At 44.3% G+C, this 24679-nt stretch overlaps 1 protein-coding gene across 1 annotated transcript in view; it reads left to right on the top strand.

The window, feature by feature from the left end:
• Nucleotides 1-24679, top strand: part of LOC147032202 (kinesin-like protein KIF26B) — a 244239-nt gene that overhangs the window by 174460 nt on the left and 45100 nt on the right. The window contains exons 8-9 of the mRNA XM_085850516.1: nt 9739-9898; nt 10138-10300. Coding sequence (XP_085706642.1) covers nt 9739-9898; nt 10138-10300 — 323 coding nt within the window. The remainder of the gene's footprint in view (nt 1-9738; nt 9899-10137; nt 10301-24679) is intronic.

The raw sequence follows: 24679 nt of genomic DNA on the forward strand, positions 1-24679 counted from the left end.
TGTCAATCTCCACTTACATGTTTGTACTCCACAAAATGACTGAAAACGTGTGCTTTCTGCATTGTCCAAGTTAAATGAAGGGTTCTTTATGAGGGACAAATTATGAGGATAAATCTCATTGTAAGACTGCATCAGATTTTAACATATACTTTCGAGCCTGAACAAATCTCTCTGGCTTGGGGAGTCTTACAAGATAGCCACAAAAAGAACATTCTGTAGCGTTTGATCTTTGATGACGAGTTGATAACGTCCAAAACAAAGTTTGATTACGTCCAAAAATGGACTTTTTGTAGAAAAAAAACAAAACAAGACATTCTGTAGAGTTTGAGTATTTTTTTTTTCCCCATTGACTATTTGTTTATATGAACAGTTGCAATTAAACATTGTGACAGCAATTAAATGGGAATGTTGATGAGTATAATTTGCCACTGTCATGCTTCATGTGTGTGATAGGGAAATAGCCAAAAGCATAAAAAATTTGACACCATCTCCTCTGAAGGTTTATTGAGGGCCAATTTTCATGAGCTCAACAATGATATTTATCAGATTATTATCGATTGATTTTGCTAAAGCTGTGAATCGATCAGACAACACATTCACAATCTAATCAACCGACAATGATGAGCCTTATAATTGCCACACACGATGATGGTGATGATCGATCTGATGTTTTTGAATGAACACGCAGTCAGAGGTCGTTTGGTCCGTCATGTCATTCTCATCAGTGTGTGTGTGTGTGTGTGTGTGTGTGTGTGTGTGTGTGTGTGTGTGTGTGTGTGTGTGTGTGTGTGTGTGTGTGTGTGTGTGTGAAACAAGTATTGTACACAGAGCCAGAGTGTATGTGGTTGAGTGTGGCTGAGAGGGATGTATATATATATATATATATATATATATATATATATATATATATATATATATATATATATATATATATATATATATATATATATATATATATATATATATATATACGAGCAGGGTGTGTTTACACATTGTGTAAGCATATGAACTGTGCTTCCCCATTGTCTCGGGTAGCTCAGCTGCATTTGATTATTCATTTATTTATTTTCACTTATTTATATTTTCATTTGCTGATGCTTTCCAATGGTTCTGTGATTCTTCCTGGTGTATCAAATTCGATGTCCATCGGCACACAAAATTACTACGCTTCGCCATTGTCTCGGGTCACTCACCTGCATTTTTTTTCACTCGAGCCCATCGTTGGAGGCAGGATTAAACAAGCTCGAATGAGCTAAGATCCTCATCCTCTTCATGATGACGTCATAAAAACAAATATGATGTCATTGTGATGTATCAGGTTTGCGATAATTTATCTGTGCTAATGCCCGGCGTGATTCCCGCAAACAAAATTCAAACAGCTTGCTTAGTTTCGGAGATAATGATATAGGCGATTACCATTAGCGGCCATATTATGATGTCAACTTTTTTTCTCGGAAGAATTTCCAAAATCGGAGATGGTTACTGCCTGTGCGTGGGCTTTCTGAATATACATGGCAAGTTTCACGAAGATCAGATGAAAACTCTGGGTTGTGAAGCAAAAAATGTCAAAAAATAGGAATGACGTCATAAACATTGATATGACGTCATAGTGATGTATCATATGTGCGGTAATTCTTCTCTGCTAATGCCCTGTTCGATTCCAGCAAACAGAATTAAAAAGCTTGCCTAGTTTCGGAGATAATTTTTTCGGCGATTTCCATTAGCGGAGATATTTTGACGTCATAACTTTTTTTCTAGGAGGAATTTTCAAAATCGGAGATGGTTACTGTCTGCGCAGGGAATTTTTACATATATATGCCAAGTTTCAGGAAGTTTCGATGAAAACTGTAGGCAGTGAAACAAAAAAGTCCACAAGATCAACAACGTGACTGAGACTTCGAGATCCTCCATGAGGATCTAAAAACACATACGGTGCCATTTATACATAACGCTGAGAGATTAATCATCCTGATTGATAAAACCTGGATTGACATCACTTTATCAATGAACTAGTTACTCCGAATTGCTTCCTTGATATGTTCTGTAAATGTGCTTGGCGTGATTAGCACGTGTAATGTGTTTACGGATGTTTGAGCTGGTGACATAATGCTTGATATGCCGGTGTAAATCAATATGACTATTAATTGAATTGTCATTTGAATACCACACCTCTTGCAGCTGTCTGGACGTTTGGTTGTTCGCTTGTCCGATCACCTCGGCCTCAGTGAACATGAATTGATGATCATGTCTGATGCTGTGCATTGCGACCTGGGAGAGCGGATCCTTTCTACGTAGGGATAACTGGTGTTCGTGTAGCCTTGTTTTTATTCTCTCCAATGTAGTGGGTTGTGCATTTGCTGCAATTTATTTTATAAATGACAGATGATTTGTTCTCCCGATTCAATGGGTCTTTTGGTTGCATGATCCTGTGTTTAACGGTAGCCTCGGGTCTATGTGCGATGCCAACTTCAAACGGGATGAACAGGCGAGCGGTAGCTTCTGAGACGTTGGTCATGTATGGAAGGGCACACCAGAACTTTGGTTTGGGTTGTATAGACTCGCCGATTACCCTCCTCCGCATACACTTGTTCACAAAACTGTTGGGGTAACCATTTGAACGGAACAACTTTCGTAGAAAAAGTTCCTTTCTTCTTTTTTCTTCCGCATTACTGCAGTGTGTTTCGATAAAATTTATTTTTCACTTTCCTCACTCATATATTCTGGAAGGACATAGATGCCATAGAGAAGGTTCAGCGCAGGGCTACTCGATTGATTCCAGGCCAAGCTAGACTCAGCTATGAGGAGCGGCTGAAGGAGACAGGGCTTTATTCACTAGAAAGGAGGCAGTTACGAGGAGATATGATAAAGATGTTTAAGATAATGAAAGGTATCGATAAAATAAGTGCAGATGAATTATTCAACAGAGTAGCCAGTGATAGGACCAGGGGCCATAGCCTGAGAGTAAAGAAGAGGAGAGTTAAGACGGTAGCAAGACAGGTGACTTTGACTCAGAGAGTAGTGAATGCATAGAATGGTCTCCCTGGAAAGGTAGTGGCAGCAGAAACAGTAGATAAATTTAAATTATAATTAGATAGGTACCTGGAAGTTATGGAGATAGAGGGGTATAGGGTTGTTGACAGGACTTATCGGTAGTTTGAGCATTGATGGGTGATTGTGTGCGTGTGTACGGAGTGCTGTTGGTGGGGGTCTTGTCAAGGGGGGTTGTCTGGTTGATGTTGTGTGTTTTAAAGCAAGCCCATGCCCCCCTCACCTGGGGGGAAGAAATAAAAAAAAAAACACAAAAACTACAAAAACTTTTTTTTTAAAGTACAAAAAAAAAAAAAAACTTTCATTAATTAAAAACATTGATTTTGCATTTTCTTCCTTGGATCTTGTGTAGATAAATTAGTATGGTGTTCACGCAGGCATGATGGGCTGAATGGCCTCCACCTGTGTTCGATTTCCTTGTATTTCCTTGTTTATCGAATGTCTGTTCATCACAGCTATGAATCGTTGTAAACATCACTTTTGTAAGTACTATAAGTTTTCAAATTAGGAGCATGGAGTGATTTCATGCATTATATGAGACAATTTTCCACGATATACTCTCACGGACTCATTAAAGTATATCCTCGAAATATTATTTCGCTTTTTAGGATCGGTTATCTTCCGGGCTAAATAAGTGTCGAAATCTGTTGTGAAATCTGATAATTTAGAGAAATAACGAGTCTTTAAACTTAGCCGATAGATCTATTTACTTGAAGCAAGTAAGGCTATGTTCTCTCCTCCATACATACACAAGAAAATGTTAAATTTTCAAAGCATTAAACTTATCTATTTCAACCTTTTGGAGAATTATATTGAGTGAACAAATTAACCAGCTTGATCGAGCTATATTATGTAATGCATTCACTACAAAACCTCACGTCCTGTCCCCCAGAGGAACTGCCGATCCATAGCATCTGCCAGATCTGTGTATATATTCAGATGTTTCACGAGGTGCTTTCCAGCGAATCAAAGCAAATCTGGTTTAAAAAAAAAACGGACGTATTAAAAAAAAGTTATCACGTTTGTGCGGAACGCAAACCATGTACCACATGACATGTACACAGACGAGCAGGCAAAATGGTGGATTTTCTGCAAGGTTAATTTCATGGGCGATTGAACTTTTCAATGTCTCCAGGTTTGCTCTGCATTAAGCTGCAACTCTTTTGTGGATAAAGTTATTTTATTTCATTAATTCATTTTATATCGTTAACTGCTGTGTGTGCAGTGAAGACAGGCTTTAAAGTTAAAGGGTTCCTTTATGGAATGCAGTGACAGCTTGGCCAACTGTTCCTTATCAACCATCTCATTGGAGTGCTTGCAGGAGTGCTTAAGCCACTTGCCGAGCACCCATTCTCAATAGCGCTACATCATTCTTTGTGAATCGTTCACTCCATGCAGACGCTTTTGCTGCGCCACATGATTCAGAGCAAGTGATTCATGCTCTGTCGCCCTGAGCAAGTGATTCGTGCTCCGTCACCCTGAGCGAGTGATTCGTGCTCTGTTGCCCTGAGTGAGTAGTTCGTGCTCCGTCATCCTGAGCGAGTTGTTCGTGCACCGTCACCCTGAGCGAGTGGTTCTCTGAAATAACACCCAATTTCCAAGCTGTTTGCTGCATTAACGTTTTTTTCTAAATTACCCAGCCAATTTTTTTTTTCCACCCATCCACATGCAGCTGTTTATAAAGAATAAAGTTTGGAACATATCCCTGAAACATCTATATAAATGCACCGTTATTTTTCAGTCAAAGCTACTCAAGGTTTCTGGGTTATAAGGTATACATAAGTGCTGTAGTTGATAATCACACTGACTCCTGTAGTTGATCATCTGTTGTTGATAATCACTCAAGGTGTAGAGTAAGTACTGTAGTTGATAATCCCACTGACTCCAACCTGCCGATTCCCGAAAAATTGCCAATATTGGCCAAGCACGTGTGTGTGTGTGTGTGTGTGTGTGTGTGTGTGTGTGTGTGTGTGTGTGTGTGTGTGTGTGTGTGTGTGTGTGTGTGTGTGTGTGTGTGTTGTTCATTAACCATTACATACTCTTTCTGCTAACTCCACTACCCCCATCTCTCTCTCCCATCCTTGCTCTACCCCCTCCCAATACAGTGTACTCTCTCTCTCTCTCTCTCTCTCTCTCTCTCTCTCTCTCTCTCTCTCTCTCTCTCTCTCTCTCTCTCTCTCTCTCTCTCTCTCTCTCTCTCTCTCTCTCTCTCTCTCTCTCTCTCTCTCTCTCTCTCTCTCTCTCTCTCTCTCTCTCTCTCTCTCTCTCTCTCTCTCTCTCTCTCTCTCTCTCTCTCTCTCTCTCTCTCTCTCTCTCTCTCTCTCTCTCTCTCTCTCTCTCTCTCTCTCTCTCTCTCTCTCTCTCTCTCTCTCTCTCTCTCTCTCTCTCTCTCTGTCTCTGTCTCTGTCTCTGTCTCTGTCTCTGTCTCTGTCTCTGTCTCTGTCTCTGTCTCTGTCTCTGTCTCTGTCTCTGTCTGTCTCTCTCTCTCTTGTCTGTCTCTCTCTCTCTCTTGTCTGTCTCTGTGTCTATCTCCAGACACGTCCGGGCAGTGTTCGTCTCTGGATGCATACAGGCGGTATTTATGTCTGGACGGGAGTTTGTCTCCGGGCCGTTTCTATAATATGACCAGTAGAAAATGAATTTCAGACATTATTTTGTTTCCATCTTCCCTGTTATTCTATGCAGAATCATTTTGATGAGACGTATGAATCTTAATTAACACTTTACCTCACATGTGTCTTCCCTTCCTCTCACCTCACACTGTCTTCCCTTCCCCCACCCCTCTGAGCTTCCCCTTCCTCCACTCTCCTTTCCCCTCCACCTCTTCACTCTCCCCTACTCCACTCTCCCTCTCCCCCACCCCACTCTCCCTCTCCCCCACCCCACTCTCCCTCTCCCCCACCCCTCTCTCCCTCTCCCCAACCCCTCCCTCCCTCCTCCCCACCCCTCTCTCCCTCTTCCTCCCTCTTTTTCTCCCTCCCCCTTTTAGTATCACCATCAGCAAAATGACAGGTGATATTTGCTAGTATACCTGTACATGTAAAGGTCTTCAGTACCACTGACTGACTGACTAATATTAAAGATCGGTGCCTTCCGGGTGACGTAGAAAGCTGAAATTTTGAGTGTCGATGGATATTGAAGCCAGTACTCCAGAAGAAAAAAAACACAGAATCATAGGACTACAAACAGAAATAAATGAATCAAAAATGTAGGTGAGTTACCCAAGACAATGGGGGAAGCACGGTAGTTTTGTTTGCCGACGGACGTTGAAGCCGATACACCAGAAAAAAATCACAAAACTGTCGGAAAACATCTGTAAATGAAAATTTAAGTAAATGAAGAAAAAAACAATGAAACATCAAATGCAGCTGAGCGACCCAAGACAATGGGTAAACACGGTTCGTATGTTTACACAATGTGTAAACACACCACGCGAGGATACAGAATATAAAAAAGCTATTTCTAACCATTCACTGACTCACTGACTCACTGACTAACTAATATTCATGTTCGGTACCTTCCAGGTGACATTGAAGGCTGAAATTCCGCGTGCAGACGGCCATCAAAGCTGATACGCCGGGAAAAAAAATCACAGAACCACTGGAAAGCATCTATAAATGAAAATACAAATAATTTTTTTCTTAAATGACCCAAAAGACCTCAAATTAACCAAAAGTCACAGAGGACCCAAAAGACCGCAAAGACCCAGAAGACCTCAAAGTCCCCGGGGACCCAAAAGACCCTGAAGACCCAAAGGCTCCGAAGACCCCAAAGACCCAACGTTTAGCATGAATGTGTTATTTCTCTATTAATGCGATCGGACATGTGTCAAAGTTTGTTTGTGACTTGACAAGCTGTCTCAGGGGTCTTACACATAGATGTATTCTTTCACATTTAGCAAGAAGAAGGCTTGCATACCTGATTTATTCTTGCAAATGTTCAAAATGACCACCATTGACATCTATCTAGGCACTGATGACAGCGGTGAACAACTGAGCGACAAACTTCAGCAAACATTTTTCCGAGATCGATGCACAAGATTGCTCAATTCCATGCCGAAGTTCTCCGAGTGTCGCTGGTTTCCTGCAGTACACCACATCCTTCAGGTTACCGCACAGGTAAAAGTCGAGTGGAGTTAAATCAGGTGAACTTGGTGGATGTGCAACACATCCTCTTCACCCTATCCAATGGTTCGTAAATCGAGCATCAAGATCGGCGCTGACTTCACAATGATGCGGGGATGCTTTGTCTTGCTAGAAGTCAACTTCTTCATTGCCATACTTCTGATGAAGTAAATGCTGGTGACTTTGAACATTTGCCATAATAAAATGGGTAAGTAAGCCTTCTTTTTTTTCTTAATTACATAGGTGTATTATTTATTGAAATACAAAATATTACTTGACGAAGTGTGCCCACATTATCCTGGGACACCCTGTATTGGTTACGCTAACTTCAATGCTTGAACTTAATTTTATTGGCATCCCCCATGATGAGGCCGATGCGCAAGGTCTCCTGCTCTCACATCTAAGGCAGGTCGGTGTGTCTGTTTTTCACAATCTATTCTTCAACGTTGCTCCCTCTGCTCTCTCAGTCCTCTGACACCTCCTATCTATTTCAGGATACATGCATTCTTCCATTAACCCTCTCCTGGTTAAACCTCCAAAATGCAGCCTGATGAAGCACCTCAACCCTTCTATTCTTCACTTCTCCCATCTTTTGGAACCACCTGTTCTGTGTCATTCTTTCCTCCAGGACTTCATGCAAGCAGCGTATCACCATCTCTTGTCATCTCCAATTATTCTGTCCCATGATCTTCACTACCCCATTAATCTTTCTTAATCACCATTTTAGTTGATAGTTTCACTTTTCTCCCCCTCCTCTTTTCCTGTTTTCATCATCTTTGCTTGTCCCACTGTCTGTAGAGTGGTACATAGTTAGCTTATAACCTTCCTTATGGAATTATCCGCCGAGTTTGCTAATTTAAAATATCATTGTGCGTCTTCACCATCGACTACCACCATGCATTTGCAAATCGGTTTGGAGATGTTATCTTCTTTGCATAAAAATTTCATGACACCTCTGCTCTGCCATTATCCTTGCTTCTGCAAAGAAAAATAAATGAACTTGCCTGATTTGGCCTGCAAACCCAGTATTCTTGTTGTTGGCGAATCCATGATGCACAAACAGGGACAAATGTTGAAGTATATTGTTGTCACTGTGGCCTTGTCTGGGGTGTGTGGGGGGGTCATGTTTGGGGGTTTATGGTGATCCAGCTGCTCGGAGCCACTGTCACGGATGACAGTCTGCACAACATGGGCCTTGGGCACAGGCAGGTTGTCATGAATGAGGAGCACATCTTTGGTCATTATCACCCACCATTTGACCATGGTGGCCTGCCGGCGGTGATAACTTGTGCTTCCAATGCATGGATTCCAATTTGGTGTTAGAAATCCCAGGGGCAAAGCTACATTTCATCACCGGTTAACAGACGAGTGATAGTCTGCTGGATCTGTGTTCAACCGTTCAAAAATCTTGTGGCATAGAGCCAGCTGCTTGCTGTTGATCGGGGCTGAGGTTTTGGGAGCTCGATATTGGCAAGACCTTGTACATGATGGCAAAAAAGACACTGCCTTGAGAAATTTTCACTTCTGCAGATATTTCATTGACCTTTTTGCAGTAAACCCCCATGATCAATGCCTCAGCGTGGGTAACAATTTGTGGTTTAGTCGAATCTGCTGGCATCCCTCACCCTTGGGTCATCTTCGAGGGATTTGTGTCCATGCTTGTGAAATTAGCCACCCAGTTTGCTAATTTAGAAAATGAGGGTGCACCTTCACCATGCACTGCCATGTATTTGCAAATATTTTTGGAGATGGTATCTTCTTTTAATAAATATTTGATGGCACCTCAATGCTCAATTTTTATATATCCATCATTTTATGGCATGGCAATCATCTGGATAATACTCTGAAATAAGTGACTACATTAGGTTAATGAAACTAATGGCATATACCTATCTCTAATTTTTGTAATGAGCAAAAAAAAATCACAGCTCCAGCTATGGTACCATTGAATACTATATTCCAAAAACTTTCTCTGAACATTCCTCATATTTATAAACTATCTATCAGAAACATTTTTTTCTTTCTTGCTTATGTCTTACAAAGTAGCTTCTACATGTATTACAAGCTGAATGACATCAGATGTCATCAACGTCTTTGTCCTCGGATCACAGCTGCGTGCGCACTGGTGGACGCGAACATGCTGAGCCGAACATGGCACAAACTCGTGTACCACCTTGATGTCCCGCGCGCGACGAACGGAGCTCCCATTGAAGTGTGTTGATGGTGTGCACAAAACTTTATGAGTGTCTGTATCATATAAATCAAAAGGGTATCGTCGTATCATTTGTGGTTCTGAATATATTAAAGACCAAAGTTGGCCAGATCTTTTTGGAACACCCTGTACGTTAAAAGGGTGTTATGAGAATTATTTACAAATTAACACAGTATATTGTATGAACTTGGGGTTACAGAATAATGTGCCGAGAATATATGATACACGTAAAGTTTAAATAGGAACATCAATGAAAACGATCTGATTGTCAGATGAAAAATTAAATCTTGAATAATATCAGAAAGGAAATGTGCAAGAAATCCAACCTGACTCAGCTGTTTTTTCTTGTTGCAGTGACAGGGGGACGTAGTCGTTTGCATCTACTTGACTTAGGCAGCTGTGAAAAAGTTCTCTGCAGGAGTCAGGAAGCAGGAGCAGGACTGTGTCTCTCATTGACAGCACTTGGAAATGTCCTGCTTGCACTAGCCAATGGTTCAAAGCATGTTCCTTACAGGTATGAGAAAACAGTGAAGAATGACATTAGTAGACTGTATTTTGTTAAAGTTTTGCATAGTCAGGGTTGTTCCCACTTGATTGATTGCTGATAAATTATTGAAATATCTGAATAACCTTGAGGTGTGTGTGTCGTTGTGTCACCTTAATATGATTTTTAACTTTAAATAATGTCATTACTGAAGCCCTATGTCACTAAATTGCATATTTCCCCCTTGTGGTGTTCCACTACCCAATCAGGGAGAGCAAACTGAGTATGCTCCTGAGAGAGTCACTTGGGAACATCAATTGCCGTACAACAATGGTTGCACATGTATCAGCCACGGCAAGCCGCTACACTGAGACAATGGCGACGGTGCAACTTGCCGCACGTATCCATCGCCTACGAAAGAGAAAATCGCGGGTGCGTTACATCCGTCAGGAAATATAATGAAGTCGACTTGCATCTTGCTGTTTTACACATTTGCTTGGTCTTGGAACTATGAAAACTCCATTGCATGTCAACTTCTTAAAACATATATTTTGCTGGAGCGTGAATATTGGCTGGTACTCGGCACGCATCTTCCATTGAGGATAAGCCAACACACTCTGCTGTTTGCTCCTAAAGAGTTGAAGATTGTGGTGAAAGCAGGATGAGTAGTAATAACAAACCTTGGATTTGCTAAATATCCTGGGATTAACGGTGAAACTTTCAGTCAGGTATTGTTGTGGTGCCGGGTTCGGTGGTGAGGACGACCGCTAGATGGAGCAATCGGGCCGTCTCCCATCGAACACCGGAATTGAAGGTCGTAACCTTCGGATAACTCCGAAAGTCACGGGTCCCTTAGTGGACCGTGGACGACAATATTTTGATGGCGTGGGGTAGGGTCAATAGTCTAATTCCAATTTACCTAAGTACCCACGCTGTCTAACTACTGGGGAAGCTACATCCTCGGCCGACTTTGTCAGAACCGAGTCGTTGTTACCGACTCGGATCCGGCGTAACCAATTGGGAATTACCAAAGCCGCACCGGTCCAAATAACAATTTACACCACAAGCAGCCTTACTATTTCTCAAGCCCACACCGTGCTGGGTTGATGATAGAAACGACAGGCAAGGAACTGGAACATTTAACGGGTTTATTTACAATAATCGGGAATGGAGACACAGAGCAGACTTAATCACGAATATGCAGGAAAATGTACAATGAGCAATCAACACATACAATTTATACTTATAGGATGGCGCCATTACAGACACATACACACACCAAAAGAAAATGGACCCGGATGATCTTTATTTCGACCCTCGCAGCGAAGGGGATAGACAGGCTGGAGGTCAGAGTTTGGTCGGTACCTGGCCGCCTCGTGCGGTTTGGCCCGTGACTGCAGGTGGGAAACTCGGGGTCGAGGGCGAGCCCAGACACAGTATAGCGGGGTCCAGGCGGGGGCCAGGGTCGCTCCCCACAGAGGGCCAGCGGAGATTCCCGGCACGGACTCCGGATTATTGCTCGACAAAATGAGAGATGGAAGTCGACGGCTGTGGAATAGTCAGAGGACCAGCTTGAGACACGGCAACGACGCACACCAACGACGCACACCAAGAGCAATGGCGACCCCTTTCTTCTCCGACAATTCCAACCCAACTCCAGCGAACACTAAGGGAAGCCCGGCGATTCTTATCCTTCCCCAGGGCGGAGGTGGGGAGGTGGAGGTGATCGGTCCTCTGAGGTAATCTTTGCCGTGATTGGACAGGGTTTCGTGGGGTGATATCTGTCCCCCTCTGATTGGACAGGGGGAAAACCCTGCCTTTCCTGGGCAGAGTCGGTGTTCTGAGGTGAGGAAACCTCCGCCCATGTCTGTGCTCTAATGCACGTGGGCAATGACATCGATGGTGCGAAGAAGTGAAGGATTGATTTGTTGGCGTTGGGTATTGCAAAAATCTAACAAGAAAGACACTTCGCAGTGCACACATGTAATTCCCTTAATACATAGGGAGGAATCCTACTATACACACACTTAATGAAATAAATAAGCTTAGGGACTGCTCTCTGTTTGTGTGCAAATGGCTTCCAGATTCATAACACTACCCCCCCCCCCCAATCCCTTTCTCTGGACTCGTCCCGAGTCGTAAATTTTTGGGTGCCATACAGGTGTAGGTTTTTCCCCCCAAGTACGTTTTACCTACAGATCCCTGAGTGCACCTTGGTATACATGTCCCAAAAATAAATAACCTAGTGCGCTGCGTAACTAAACTATCAGACTCACATCGACAACTTAAATGAATTGCCGGCGCTAGACAGACACACAGGTGGGTTTTTTTTAATTATTTACATCTTTAACTATTTACACTAACCATGGCCCAGGACCTGTTATCTGTGGGAAAAGAGGCACAGCAAAGTCAACAGTTTTGTGTGGGTGAGTGCACAGCAGCTTGAAGGTCAGACGTCTTCAGGGCCTGCTCAAAAGGTCCCTCTTTTTGTTTCACTGAACCTTCTTTTTTCTTTCTTTCTTTCTTTCTTTCTTTCATACCTCAGCGGCTGGAGGAAACTCACCCTAACACGGCAGGCCATACGCCGTCCCACAGGCCATGTGAAGTGGCCTTTATTCAAGGAAGAGGTAGCCGGGCTGCTCAATGCAGTCTCTGGCTCATTTGAATGGAGAATGGACTGGATGCAAAAACACAAATAATGGGTGGTGTGGCTGCCTGCAGGGCAGTCCTTGCAAAACACCTGATGATGGATGGTCCTGGCACACATAGATGGTTGGTGACATGGGGAGGTCATGCAACAAGGGCGAGCAGGCATGGGGTCAAGGCAAAGGCAGGCAAGTGAAGGCATGGCTAATGCAGACCAGAAGATACAGCACAAAAGGCCGGCATATGAAGCTGGCCGGCCTCTGGTCTGGCCTGTGAGGTCGTGGAGGGAGTGCAGTGTTGCTGGCCGCTCCGAAAACAGGCTCGGACTTACCCTTCTGTCTCCCCCCAACCTATCGTCTTTGCCTGTCTTTGTCCATACCCACTCCCTTAGTTTGTAACAACAAAATTTAGACTCCCCCCCCTTTTTTATTATTAGGGTACCCTGTGAGTACAGGGTACCCTATTGTTTTTCTTCTGTTTATTATTAGGGTACCCTGTGAGTACAGGGTACCCTATTGTTTTTCTTCTGTTTATTATTACGCATTATTATTATTATTCTTCCGCCGGCATTTTGCACCCTTTTTCGCTTTAAAAATCATTTTCTCTGGAACACTAAGTCCGATCGACAGGAAATTTTCACCATAGTATGTATCTTTTTTGATAGCACAATCACGTTATAATTATGACGTCATTGGTCACGTGGTACGGTCGCCATATTGAAAAAAGCGATAAACTTTGGACATCTGTATCTCGGAAACCGTGCAATGGAAAAAATTTTCGTTTGATACATTTTACTAAGCTCCCTATGGGGAACACGTGTGATTTTTCGTGACGTCATAGGTGAAGCGATATACCGGTGAAAATTCGTCAAGTAGAACGCCATATGGGAAAAATCTGAAAAATTCTGAGCATCATCTACGCCAAAAATCACTGACGAAAATGTTTTTTTTGACGTCATCGATGACGTAATTCGGCCGCCATCTTGTTTTTTAGTGTTTTTTTTTTTTAAATCTTCTTCTCCAGAACGGCTATGCAGATTAAGGCGAAACTTTACACGCACATTCCCCTGAGGTCCTCTTTCAAGTTTGTTAATTTGTTGTTGATACGTCACATGGTTTGGCGGCCATCTTGAAAAAACCCTAAAACCTTCAAACATCTTCTTCTCCAGAAGCGCTTGTCCAATGAAGGCGAGATTTCAGAACTATATTCGTGACATGTATGCGATGCAAGTTTGTTAATTTCAAAGTGATAGGTCACATGGTTTGGCCGCCATGTTGGATTTAAGAAAAATATTAAATAAAGTTTTCTCTGGTATTTCATAAGCCATCGAAGCGAAAATTTGCAAGTGCCTTCCTCGCTCAAGTCTGCATACATGGTAAAAATTTTTACCTCAGAAGTCACATGGTTTGGCGGCCATCTTGGATAGAAAAATAGACTTTATCCGATTTACACAAAACTTCACACACTTGTTCGGGTCGACGATGGAAAGCAGAATTTAAATTCATGATATCCTCGGTCACAAGGTTCGGCAGCCATCTTGGATTGAAAATGAATAAATTTTAAAAATCTTCTTCTCCAGAAGGGCAAGACAGATGAAGACGAAACTTCACAGATATATTCCCCATGAGGTCCTTTCTCAAGTTTGTTAATTTGTTTTTGATCGGTCACATGGTTTGGCGGCCATCTTGAAAAAACCCGAAAACCTTCAAACATCTTCTTCTCCAGAAGCGTTGGCCCAATGAAGGGGAGATTTCAGAACTATATTCGGGACAGGAAGGCGATATAAGTTTGTTAATTTCGAATTGATAAGTCACATGGTTTGGCCGCCATCTTGGATTTCAGAAAAATATTAAATAATGTTTTCTCTGGAACCGCTTAACCAAACGAATCGAAAATTTGTAATTATCATCTAGCAGGCAGTATGCACGCTTGGTAAAAATTATGATGTCACACGTCACATGGTTTGGCGGCCATCTTGGATTGAAAAACGCACCTTTACCGATTAACACGAAACTTCACGTACGTGTTCCAATACCCAGTTGGAAGCAGAATATACATTTCTGATGTCATAGGTCACATGGTTCGTCAGCCATCTTGGATTGAAAAACAATATCTTCAAACGTCTTTTTCTCTGAAACGGCTGAACAGATCCAGGCGAAACTCCACCACTATGACCGCCTCTCCATGACGAATAAAAAGTTCCCACCCCCTTTTGAGGTACGATGCAACGTTTGGCAGCCATATTGGATTGAAGGAAAAATATTAATTAATGTTTACTCTGGAACTACTGCATCAATAAATGTGAAACATCAAGTTTATGGTGGAACGCTCATGCGGAATGAGGGTTTGAAATTTCAACGCGATCGGGCCCAGGGTTTGGCAGCCATGTTGGTTTTAAGAAAAATATTAAATAATGTTTTCTCTGGAACTGCTTAACCTGGAGAAGCGAAAATTTGCAGTTATCATCCACCATCGTGTTTGCACACGTGGTGCAAATTATGACATCACAAGTCACATGGTTTGGCCGCCATCTTGGATTGAAGGATAAATATTAATTAATGTTTACTCTGGAACCGCTGCCTCTATATATGCGAAACTTCAGATTTATAATTCAGGTGACATGCGAAATAAAAGTTTAAAATTTCAACCTGATCGGTCACGCGGTTTGGGAGCCAGAATTATTTAATTATTTGAATCTGGAAGCCAGTAATAACGAAATTGAATGCTTTGTGCTGCCCGGTTCGTAACTCATCTGTTCCGTGCCGTCTCGAAGCAGGCCTGTGTTTGTATCACTATTAAATAATGTTTTCTCTGGCACCGCTTATCCTTTCAATGCCAAACTTTGCGACTGTCATCTGCAGAAAGTCCCATGTTGTATCAAAGGCGGACGGACTGGGTACCCGGTCATCACTGCCAGCAGTTATAAAGTGGCAGTTCTAGTTACGCATTATTATTATTATTTTTCCGCCGGCATTTTGCACCCTTTTTCGCTTTAAAAATCATTTTCTCTGGAACACTAAGTCCGATCGACACGAAATTTTCACCATAGTATGTATCTTTTTTGATAGCACAATCACGTTATAATTATGACGTCATTGGTCACGTGGTACGGTCGCCATCTTGAAAAAAGCGATAAACTTTGGACATCTGTATCTCGGAAACCGTGCAATGGAAAATTTTTTCGCTTGATACATTTTACTAAGCTCCCTATGGGGAACACGTGTGATTTTTCGTGACGTCATAGGTGAAGCGATATACCAGTGAAAATTCGTCAAGTAGAACGCCGTATAGGAAAAATCTGAAAAATTCTGAGCATCATCTACGCCTAAAATCACTGACGAAAATGTTTTTCTTGACGTCATTGATGACGTAATTCGGCCGCCATCTTGTTTTTTAGTGTTTTTTTAAAAAAATCTTCTTCTCCAGAAGGGCTGGACAGATTAAGGCGAAACTTTACAAGTACATTCCACCTGATGTCCTCTTTCAAGTTTGTTAATTTGTTGTTGATACGTCACATGGTTTGGTGGCCATCTTGAAAAAACCCTAAAACCTTCAAACATCTTCTTCTCCAGAAGCGCTGGTCCCATGAAGGCGAGATTTCACAACTATATTCGGGACATGTATGCGATGCAAGTTTGTTAATTTCAAAGTGATAGGTCACATGGTTTGGCCGCCATGTTGGATTTAAGAAAAATATTAAATAATGTTTTCTCTGGTATTTCATAAGCCATCGAAGCGAAAATTTGCAATTGCCTTCCTCCATCAAGTCTGCATACATGGTAAAAAAAAATTTTTACCTCAGAAGTCACATGGTTTGGCGGCCATCTTGGATAGAAAAATAGACCTTATCCGATTTTCACGAAACTTCACACACTTGTTCGGGTCGACGATGGAAAGCAGAATTTAAATTTATGATTTCATAGGTCACAAGGTTCGGCAGCCATCTTGGATTGAAAATGAATAAATTTTAAAAAATCTTCTTCTCCAGAAGGGCAAGATAGATTAAGACGAAACTTCACACATATATTCCCCATGAGGTCCTTTCTCAAGTTTGTTAATTTGTTCTTGATCGGTCACATGGTTTGGCGGCCATCTTGAAAAAACCCGAAAACCTTCAAACATCTTCTTCTCCAGAAGCGTTGGCCCAATGAAGGGGAGATTTCAGAACTGTATTCGGGAGAGGAAGGCGATATAAGTTTGTTAATTTCGAATTGATAAGTCACATGGTTTGGCCGCCATCTTGGATTTAAGAAAAATATTAAATAATGTTTTCTCTGTAACCGCTTAACCAAACGAATCGAAAATTTGTAATTATCATCTAGCAGGCAGTATGCACGCTTGGTAAAAATTATGATGTCACACGTCACATGGTTTGGCGGCCATCTTGGATTGAAAAACGCACCTTTACCGATTAACACGAAACTTCACGTATGTGTTCCAATAACGAGTTGGAAGCAGAATATAAATTTCTGATGTCATAGGTCACATGGTTCGTCAGCCATCTTGGATTGAAAAACAATATCTTCAAACGTCTTTTTCTCTGAAACGGCTGAACAGATCCATGCGAAACTCCACCACTATGACCGCCTCTCCATGACGAATAAAAAGTTCTCACCCCCTTTTGAGATACGATGCAACGTTTGGCAGCCATAGTGGATTGAAGGAAATATATTAATTAATGTTTACTCTGGAACTACTGCATCAATAAATGTAAAACATCACCTTTATGGTGGAACGCTCATGCGAAATGAGGGTTTGAAATATCAACGGGATCGGGCCCAGGGTTTGGCAGCCATGTTGGTTTTAAGAAAAATATTAAATAATGTTTTCTCTGGAACTGCTTAACCTGGAGAAGCGAAAATTTGCACTTATAGTCTCCCATCGTGTTTGCACATGTGGTGAAAATTATGACATCACAAGTCACATGGTTTGGCCGCCATCTTGGATTGAAGGATAAATATTAATTAATGTTTACTCTGGAACTGCTGCCTCTATATATGCGAAACTTCACATTTATAATTCAGGTGACATGCAAAACAAAGGTTTAAAATTTCAACCTGATCGGTCACGCGGTTTGGGAGCCAGAATTATTTAATTATTTGAATCTGGAAGCCAGTAATAATGAAATTGAATGCTTTGTGCTGCCCGGTTCGTAACTCGTCTGTTCCGCACCCTCTCGAAGCAGGCCTGTGTTTGTATCACGATTAAATAATGTTTTCTCTGGCACCGCTTATCCTTTCAATGCGAAACTTTGCGACTGTCATCTGCAGAAAGTCCCATGTTGTATCAAAGGCGGACGGACTGGGTACCCGGTCATCACTGCCAGCAGTTATAAAGTGGCAGTTCTAGTTATTATTATTATTATTATTATTATTATTATTAATTCTCAGTGTCCCTAACCCTCCTACTGTCCTTGTCTGGCTAACCTATCCTACCTGCCTACTCCCCAACCCCCAAGATACTTCTTGAGGGGAGTAAGGAAGAGACAGGTGCATCTGTCTCGAGGCCCAATGGAGCCTCAGAACAACCTCCACAGACTTCAGCAATCTTTCCCGGGTGGGTCCAGCGGCCTACGGAGAGCGAAGGAATGGATGGTGCGAAGGGGTTCACATTTCCTATCAGTTCTATCCTTCATTACACTTAAACTATCCCCGGGGCTTTTCAACATGCCTGTCTCTTTAAACTATTGGTTCTAGAAGCCATGATTCCCGTCGCCTGTGTTGGTGTTCGTTATAAATTTGGGCCTGGCCCTCAAATTTGCTCTCTTGTGCCCTTGCACAATTTCGTGGCTGGGCAGCGTGGCTCGATTGGCAGGGATTCCCATCTGCTGAACTCAGACTACGGCACCCCCAGGCAGCTGAGGCTGTTTCCGAGCCTACCTACTCCATATGAATGTGGGGATGCCCTTCCTGACATTGCCCCCGTCGATGCCCACGTGGCATTCCGGCACTCCGGGTCCCGTTCCGAGGGTCGCCTGTGCCCATTGCACTATTCGGTCCCTTGGGACCATGGACTACTCTGGCCGACTACTCCGGTGCCAGGGGGGCCCTCTCCTCAGTACTCACCTTTCCACAGCCATGCTCCCAGCCGGTCAATGGACTCCTGCACCCTTCAAAAGGTATCGTGCCTTCACTCAACAACAAAATGACCTCGTTTTGGTAAATTTAACTAACCCACCAACGAACATTACACTGACCCTGGGTTCCCCAGGGTGGGATTCAATCCTCCCCCCAATCATTCATTCGCACCATGCATTCCACATTCACTCCACTCACACACTCGGGCCCGCTGACCCATACTCATTCATTGTACTTCGTTCTCTTCATCTCTTTTTTTTTTTTTCAATTCACACTCTAACAACTACGTCCCTCTAACTAAGCTCGTGCTCCCCGTCATCCCTTATTTAATGCACGTTCCATTTAATTATATCGCTAAGCTACATCCCCACAACCGTTCCATGTCTGTCCATGTCTCCCAAAATCCATTTCTAATTTGAATCTAACATTCCCTCCAACTCGTTCCACGGGCCCCATGAGGAACTGTTCCTGCCCCATGAGGCCGGTCTATCTACGCAAAACCCTACCCACTAACTAGTGCTCCTTTGCCTGGGCTGGGATGCTTTCCACATCCTGGCCGGGGTATCGTGTGCTCGTAGCACAGCTCGGCCATCTTAGTGTCGCCAGGGCGGCGGTCTGCAAAACGCATGTCCCGTCCTTTCGGGCGATAAATGAGGCCTTAACGTCGCCCCATAAATCGCACCAAGCGCTCGCCTTTGAGCCATCTGCCAAGCAAGCCGTGCACCACTCACCTGGCTTTCGTGCTGTGACATCCCCGGTGACATCACTCACACACAGAACCTGCACAACTTGCCGTGCAGGCCCACCCGAGCGGGTCGTCCCGAGGACTCGCTCCGCGCGTTCCGCGAACAGAACACGCGGTGTGCAGCACATGATGTCCCGCACACGCGCTCGCATGGGGTCCCGTGCTTTCCAAATTCACACAACCTTCCTTTTAACCGAGCACGTGCCGGTTTTGTACCACGCACAAGAAGTTTCAGTGCCGGGTTACGATCACGCAGACGTGCGCGCTTAGGCCGCTCGCAACACACGGGATGGGCCTCGCACCCGACGTCCCGCGGAGCCAGCGCGGTTTCCAAAATAACTTTGTGCGGCCTACCAGGCTTGCCATTCCCGTCTCCTGTTTGGATCGGTCAGTGTGCCATTTCCCCACATGCACTCGCGCATGCCATTACACTCACACCACTCGCACACTCCAACACACACTCTGGGACAATCACATCAGGGGCTCGTGTTAGTTCAAAAGATCCCGTGGTTTCTATACCCCCCAAGCTCGGCGTGCACTCATTCGCACCATATTTCCACTCGACCTCGCACGGCCTTACCGGACTCACCTCGTCACAGCCTGCCTTGAGAGAGCATACCGTCTCCCCTCGTTCCTGTAGGAGGTTAATCCGACCCTCGCATTGGGTCTCGATACATTCCACCAGCTCCGTTTTAATATCCTTTACCGTCCCCTCCATCCATGCCTGCTCGTCTTTTATTTTATTCACATCGTCCCTCACCTGCTCTATTTCCCCTTGCGTCTCTGCCAATTCTTCCTTCATCTCGTCTATGTGTTTCTCCAGTCGTTCTCCCATTTCCCGCGTCTCCGTCTCGACCTTCCGTCCCATCTCTCTAACTATTCCCGTCATTTCTTCATGTCTCAATTTGCATCCCTCCTTTTACGGCCTCCAACTCCTCCCTTGTTTCCTGCTGACCCTCTTTTAACATTTCTTTCTTTAATTGCCGTTGCCCTTTTTTAATTTCCTTTACCCCCTGTCCAAGTTTATCTACATCCCGTCCAACCGTCATTATTTTTTTTCCGTCACGTCCTCCTTACTCGCTTCCATCGTGGACCAAACACCTTCAACACTCCCCCTCAACTCGGTCATCTCCCCACGTACAGTGCCGATCTCATCCACCATCTTGCCTTTCACCTCCTCCAAACCTGCCTGCAGGTTCAACCCCATGCTCTGCATTTCACCCCTCATTTCGTTTTTCATGCTCTCCATCTCTTTTATTACCTTCTTCATTTCTTGCAGGTTCACATCCATTTTGTGCATATCACTCTTCTGTGCTGTATTCCCATCCATTATTTGATTCAACATCTCCATCACCTGGCTCATGTCAAATGGCAGAGCCGATCCAGCATTGATCGGGGGGGGGGGGGGCGGGGGGATTTGACAGGGGGCAGGGGTGGTCATACGCCGCCCCACCCATGCCCATTACAACCTCTGGGTCCGATCGCGGGGGTGGGGCGTCTTCTTGCATGGAGGTGTCATCCTGGACCATCGATTCCCTTACCATTATTTCTACACCCACCTGAGCCAGCTCGTCTTGGCCCGCCATGGTGCGTCTGAGAACAATTTAAGCGCTCTCAATTTGGAAGGAACGGGGGGGGGGGGGGGGGGAGGAGGTTTGCTCCGCACACCCCTGATCCGTGTCCCGTGAATTTCTCTATGGAGGCAGAGGGGTCCGAATCGCACTCCTGACACCAATTTTGTTATGGTGCTGGGTTCGGTGGCGAGGACGACCGCTAGATGAAGCAATCGGGCCATCTCCCACTGAACACCGGAATTGAAGGTCGTAACCTTCGGATAACTCCGAAAGTCACGGGTCCCTTAGTGGACCATGGATGCCAATATTTTGACGGCGTGGGGTAGGGTTAATTGTCTTATTCCAATTTACCTAAGTACCCACGCTGTCTAACTACCGGGGAAGCCACACCCTCGGCCGACTATGGCCGAACCGAGTTGTTACCGATTCGGATCCGGCGTAACCGAGAAGGAATTAGCAAAGCCGCGCCGGTCCAAATAACAATTTATGGCACAAGCGGCCTTACTATTTCTCAAGCCCGCACCGTGCTGGGTCGATGATAGAAACGACAGGCAACGAACTGGAACATTTAACGGGTTTATTTACAATAATCGGGAATGGAGACACAGAGCAGACTTAATCACGAATATGCAGGAAAATGTACAATGAGCAATCAACACTTATACAATTTCTACTTGTAGGACGGCGCCGCCACAGACACACACACACACACCAAAAGAAAATGGACCCGGATTATCTTTATTTCGACCCTCGCAGCCAAGGGGATTGACAGGCTGGAGGTCAGAGTTTGGTCGGTACCTGACCGCCTCATGCAGTTTGGCCCGCAACTGCAGGTGTGAAACTCGGGGTCGTCGGCGAGCCCAGGTGGGGGGGTTGCTCCGCACACCCCTGATCCGTGTCCCGTGAATTTCTCTTTGGAGGCGGAGGGGTCCGAATCGCGCTCCTGACACCAATTTTGTTGTGGTGCTGGGTTTGGTGGCAAGGACGACCGCAAGATGGAGCAGTCAGGCCATCTCCCACTGAACACCGGAATTGAAGGTCGTAACCTTCGGATAAATCCAAAGGTCATGAGTCCCTTAGTGGACCATGGATGCCAATATTTTGACTGCGTGGGGTGGGGTTAATTGTCTAATTCCAATTTACCTAAGTACCCACGCCGTCTAACTCCCGGGGAAGCCACGCCCTCGGCCGACTTTGGCCGAACCGAGTTGTTGTTACCGATTCGGTTCCGGCGTAACCGAGTGGGAATTACCAAAGCCGCGCGGGTCCAAATAACAATTTATGGCACAAACGACCTTACTATTTCTCAAGCCCGCACCGTACTGGGTCGATGACAGAAACGACAGGCAACGAACTGGAACATTTAACGGGTTTATTTACAATAATCTGGAAGGAAGACACAGAGTATACTTAATCACGAATATGCAGGAAAATGTATAATGAGCAATCAACACATACAATTTCTACTTATAGGACAGCGCCACCACAGACACACACACACCAAAAGAAAATGGACCCGCGTTATCTTTATTTCGACCCTCGCAGCCAAGGGGATGGACAGGCTGGAGGTCAGAGTTTGGTCCGTACCTGGCCTCCTCGTGCGGTTTGGCTAGTGACTGCAGGTGTGAAACTCAGGGTTGTCGGCGAGCCCAGACACGGTATAGCGAGGTCCAGGCGGGGGCCAGGGTCGCTCCTCACAGAGGGCCAGCAGAGATTCCCGGCTCGGACTCCAGATTATTGCTCGACAAAATGAGAGATGGAAGTCGACGGCTGTGGAATAGTCAGAGGACCAGCTTGAGACATGGCAACGACGACCACCAACAAGGCACACCAAGAGCAATGGCGACCCCTTTCTGCTCCGACAATTCCAACCCAACTCCAGCGAACACTAAGGGAAGCCCGGCAATTCTTATCCCTGTCCCGGGCGGGGGTGGGGGGGGTGATCGTCCTCTGGGGTAATCTTTGCCCTGATTGGACAGGGTTTCGTGGGGTGATATCTGTCCCCCTCTGATTGGACAGGGAGAAAACCCTGCCTTTCCTGGGCAGAGTCGGTGTTCTGAAGTGAGGAAACCTCCGCCCACGTCCGTGCTCTAACGCACGTGGGCAATGGCGTCGGTGGTGCGAAGAAGTGAAGGATTGATTTGTTGGCGTTGGGTATTGCAAAAATCTAACTAGAAAGAAACTTTGCAGCGCACACATGTAATTCCCTTTAGATATAGGGAGGAATCTAACTATGCACGTACTTATTGTAATAACTTAGCTTAGGGACTGCTGTCTGTTTGTGTGCAAATGGCTTCCAGATTCGTAACAGTATTTCATTTCAACACCCTCGTGCGGATGTCGTTCAAAAACGGACGAGGCAATTACCAATTTAAGCTGTTTAGTCTATCAAGTGGTGACAGGTTGACATTGGCAGCAAAACAGGTGTGCGCTGTGGATTACACCGATCGATTGGTGGATTTAGTTGCAGGCTTAAAAACAATAGTGCAGGCTGCATAGTATCTCAGTCCATCATGGTCTTAACCCTGAGTAGTTATTCATGGCCATGAATCCACATAGATTGTAATTCCCATTAGTAGCCTTTGAATTAAAAGTATAGGTCCACCATGCTCTACCAGAGCATTGGTAACCTTCAGAGAAAACGATACGTGGCTCGTTGACTAACCGCTGATATAATCAGTCCCACCTATGGTAACTTTACGTAATCTCTGGCCACATGTGGCATCATCACAGCCAAACCCCTAATCTCAATTAGTTCAAACATGTAAGGGCTGACCAATTTTACTTTCAATAACCATTTAAGGAAATGGTGTTACCGATCTCGATGTTACCACCCAAATGGTTCAATCATGTCACCACCCTTCGTACATACGTATTTCCTTTAGGAATATTGTGTGTTTAGATTGGGATTGTTTTATACTCCGGTGAAACAGTAAAAACCTGCAGGTGCTGCTAATGCAATTTCTAGTTTATTTAATTCAAATGAAATTGCAACATATGGCGGATTAAAAAAAAAAAAATTTGGCCAGAAATTACTAATTGCAAGATGCTTCCTATTTAACGATGCTGTGCACATTAGCAATGCAAAATGCACAAGTCAGCAGCAACGCTCTGGGGATGTTCATCATGACAGGCCAAGTAGCTTACAGCTCTCTCAAACATTTCTCTCTTTCTTTCTGGTTGACGCATCACAGTTCGAGATCCGTGCCAGACTTTCACTCCGTTCAAGGCCGTGATCGCTGCTGTAAGCACTTCATGTTTGTGGAAGGAGAAACCTATAACCATATTATCATCACGAAGCAGGTCGCCGTGGTCGGACTGAAAATGAGCTCGTGTTCGAACAGCCCCAGTTAATAAACGAGACGAAGAGTACATCGGACTTCTTCCTTGTTCAAAATTGTTGAGGCAGAGGTTACTACACCCAGCTTAACCTCTTTCTAATTGCACTCATCATTTTGTTGAATATGATCGAATTGTGTCATCAAAATCACATTACTCCTTCCTGACTCGCAACTATACACGGAGAAGGAATCGAAAGGAGATGGTAGCGAAAGACCAGACATCTCAAAGGGCATTTTGGCCTTTAGGTACAATGTGCTGTTTATAGCTTGCAGTGAATGGTGATCCCTTGTGCTTCTGACGAAGCTATTTGTCAATTGAACTGTTAGACAAGGCTGGAGAATCCATTACAGTAGATCAGGATCACCACATTTTCAGTGGACGTACAGTTTGAGGTTGCGCATACCTCCATTCATGCTCACAGATCTGC

This window comes from Eptatretus burgeri, chromosome 2 (assembly GCF_056783735.1).
Source record: "Eptatretus burgeri isolate ZD-2024b chromosome 2, Ebu_testis_v1, whole genome shotgun sequence".
Lineage (NCBI taxonomy): Eukaryota > Metazoa > Chordata > Myxini > Myxiniformes > Myxinidae > Eptatretus > Eptatretus burgeri.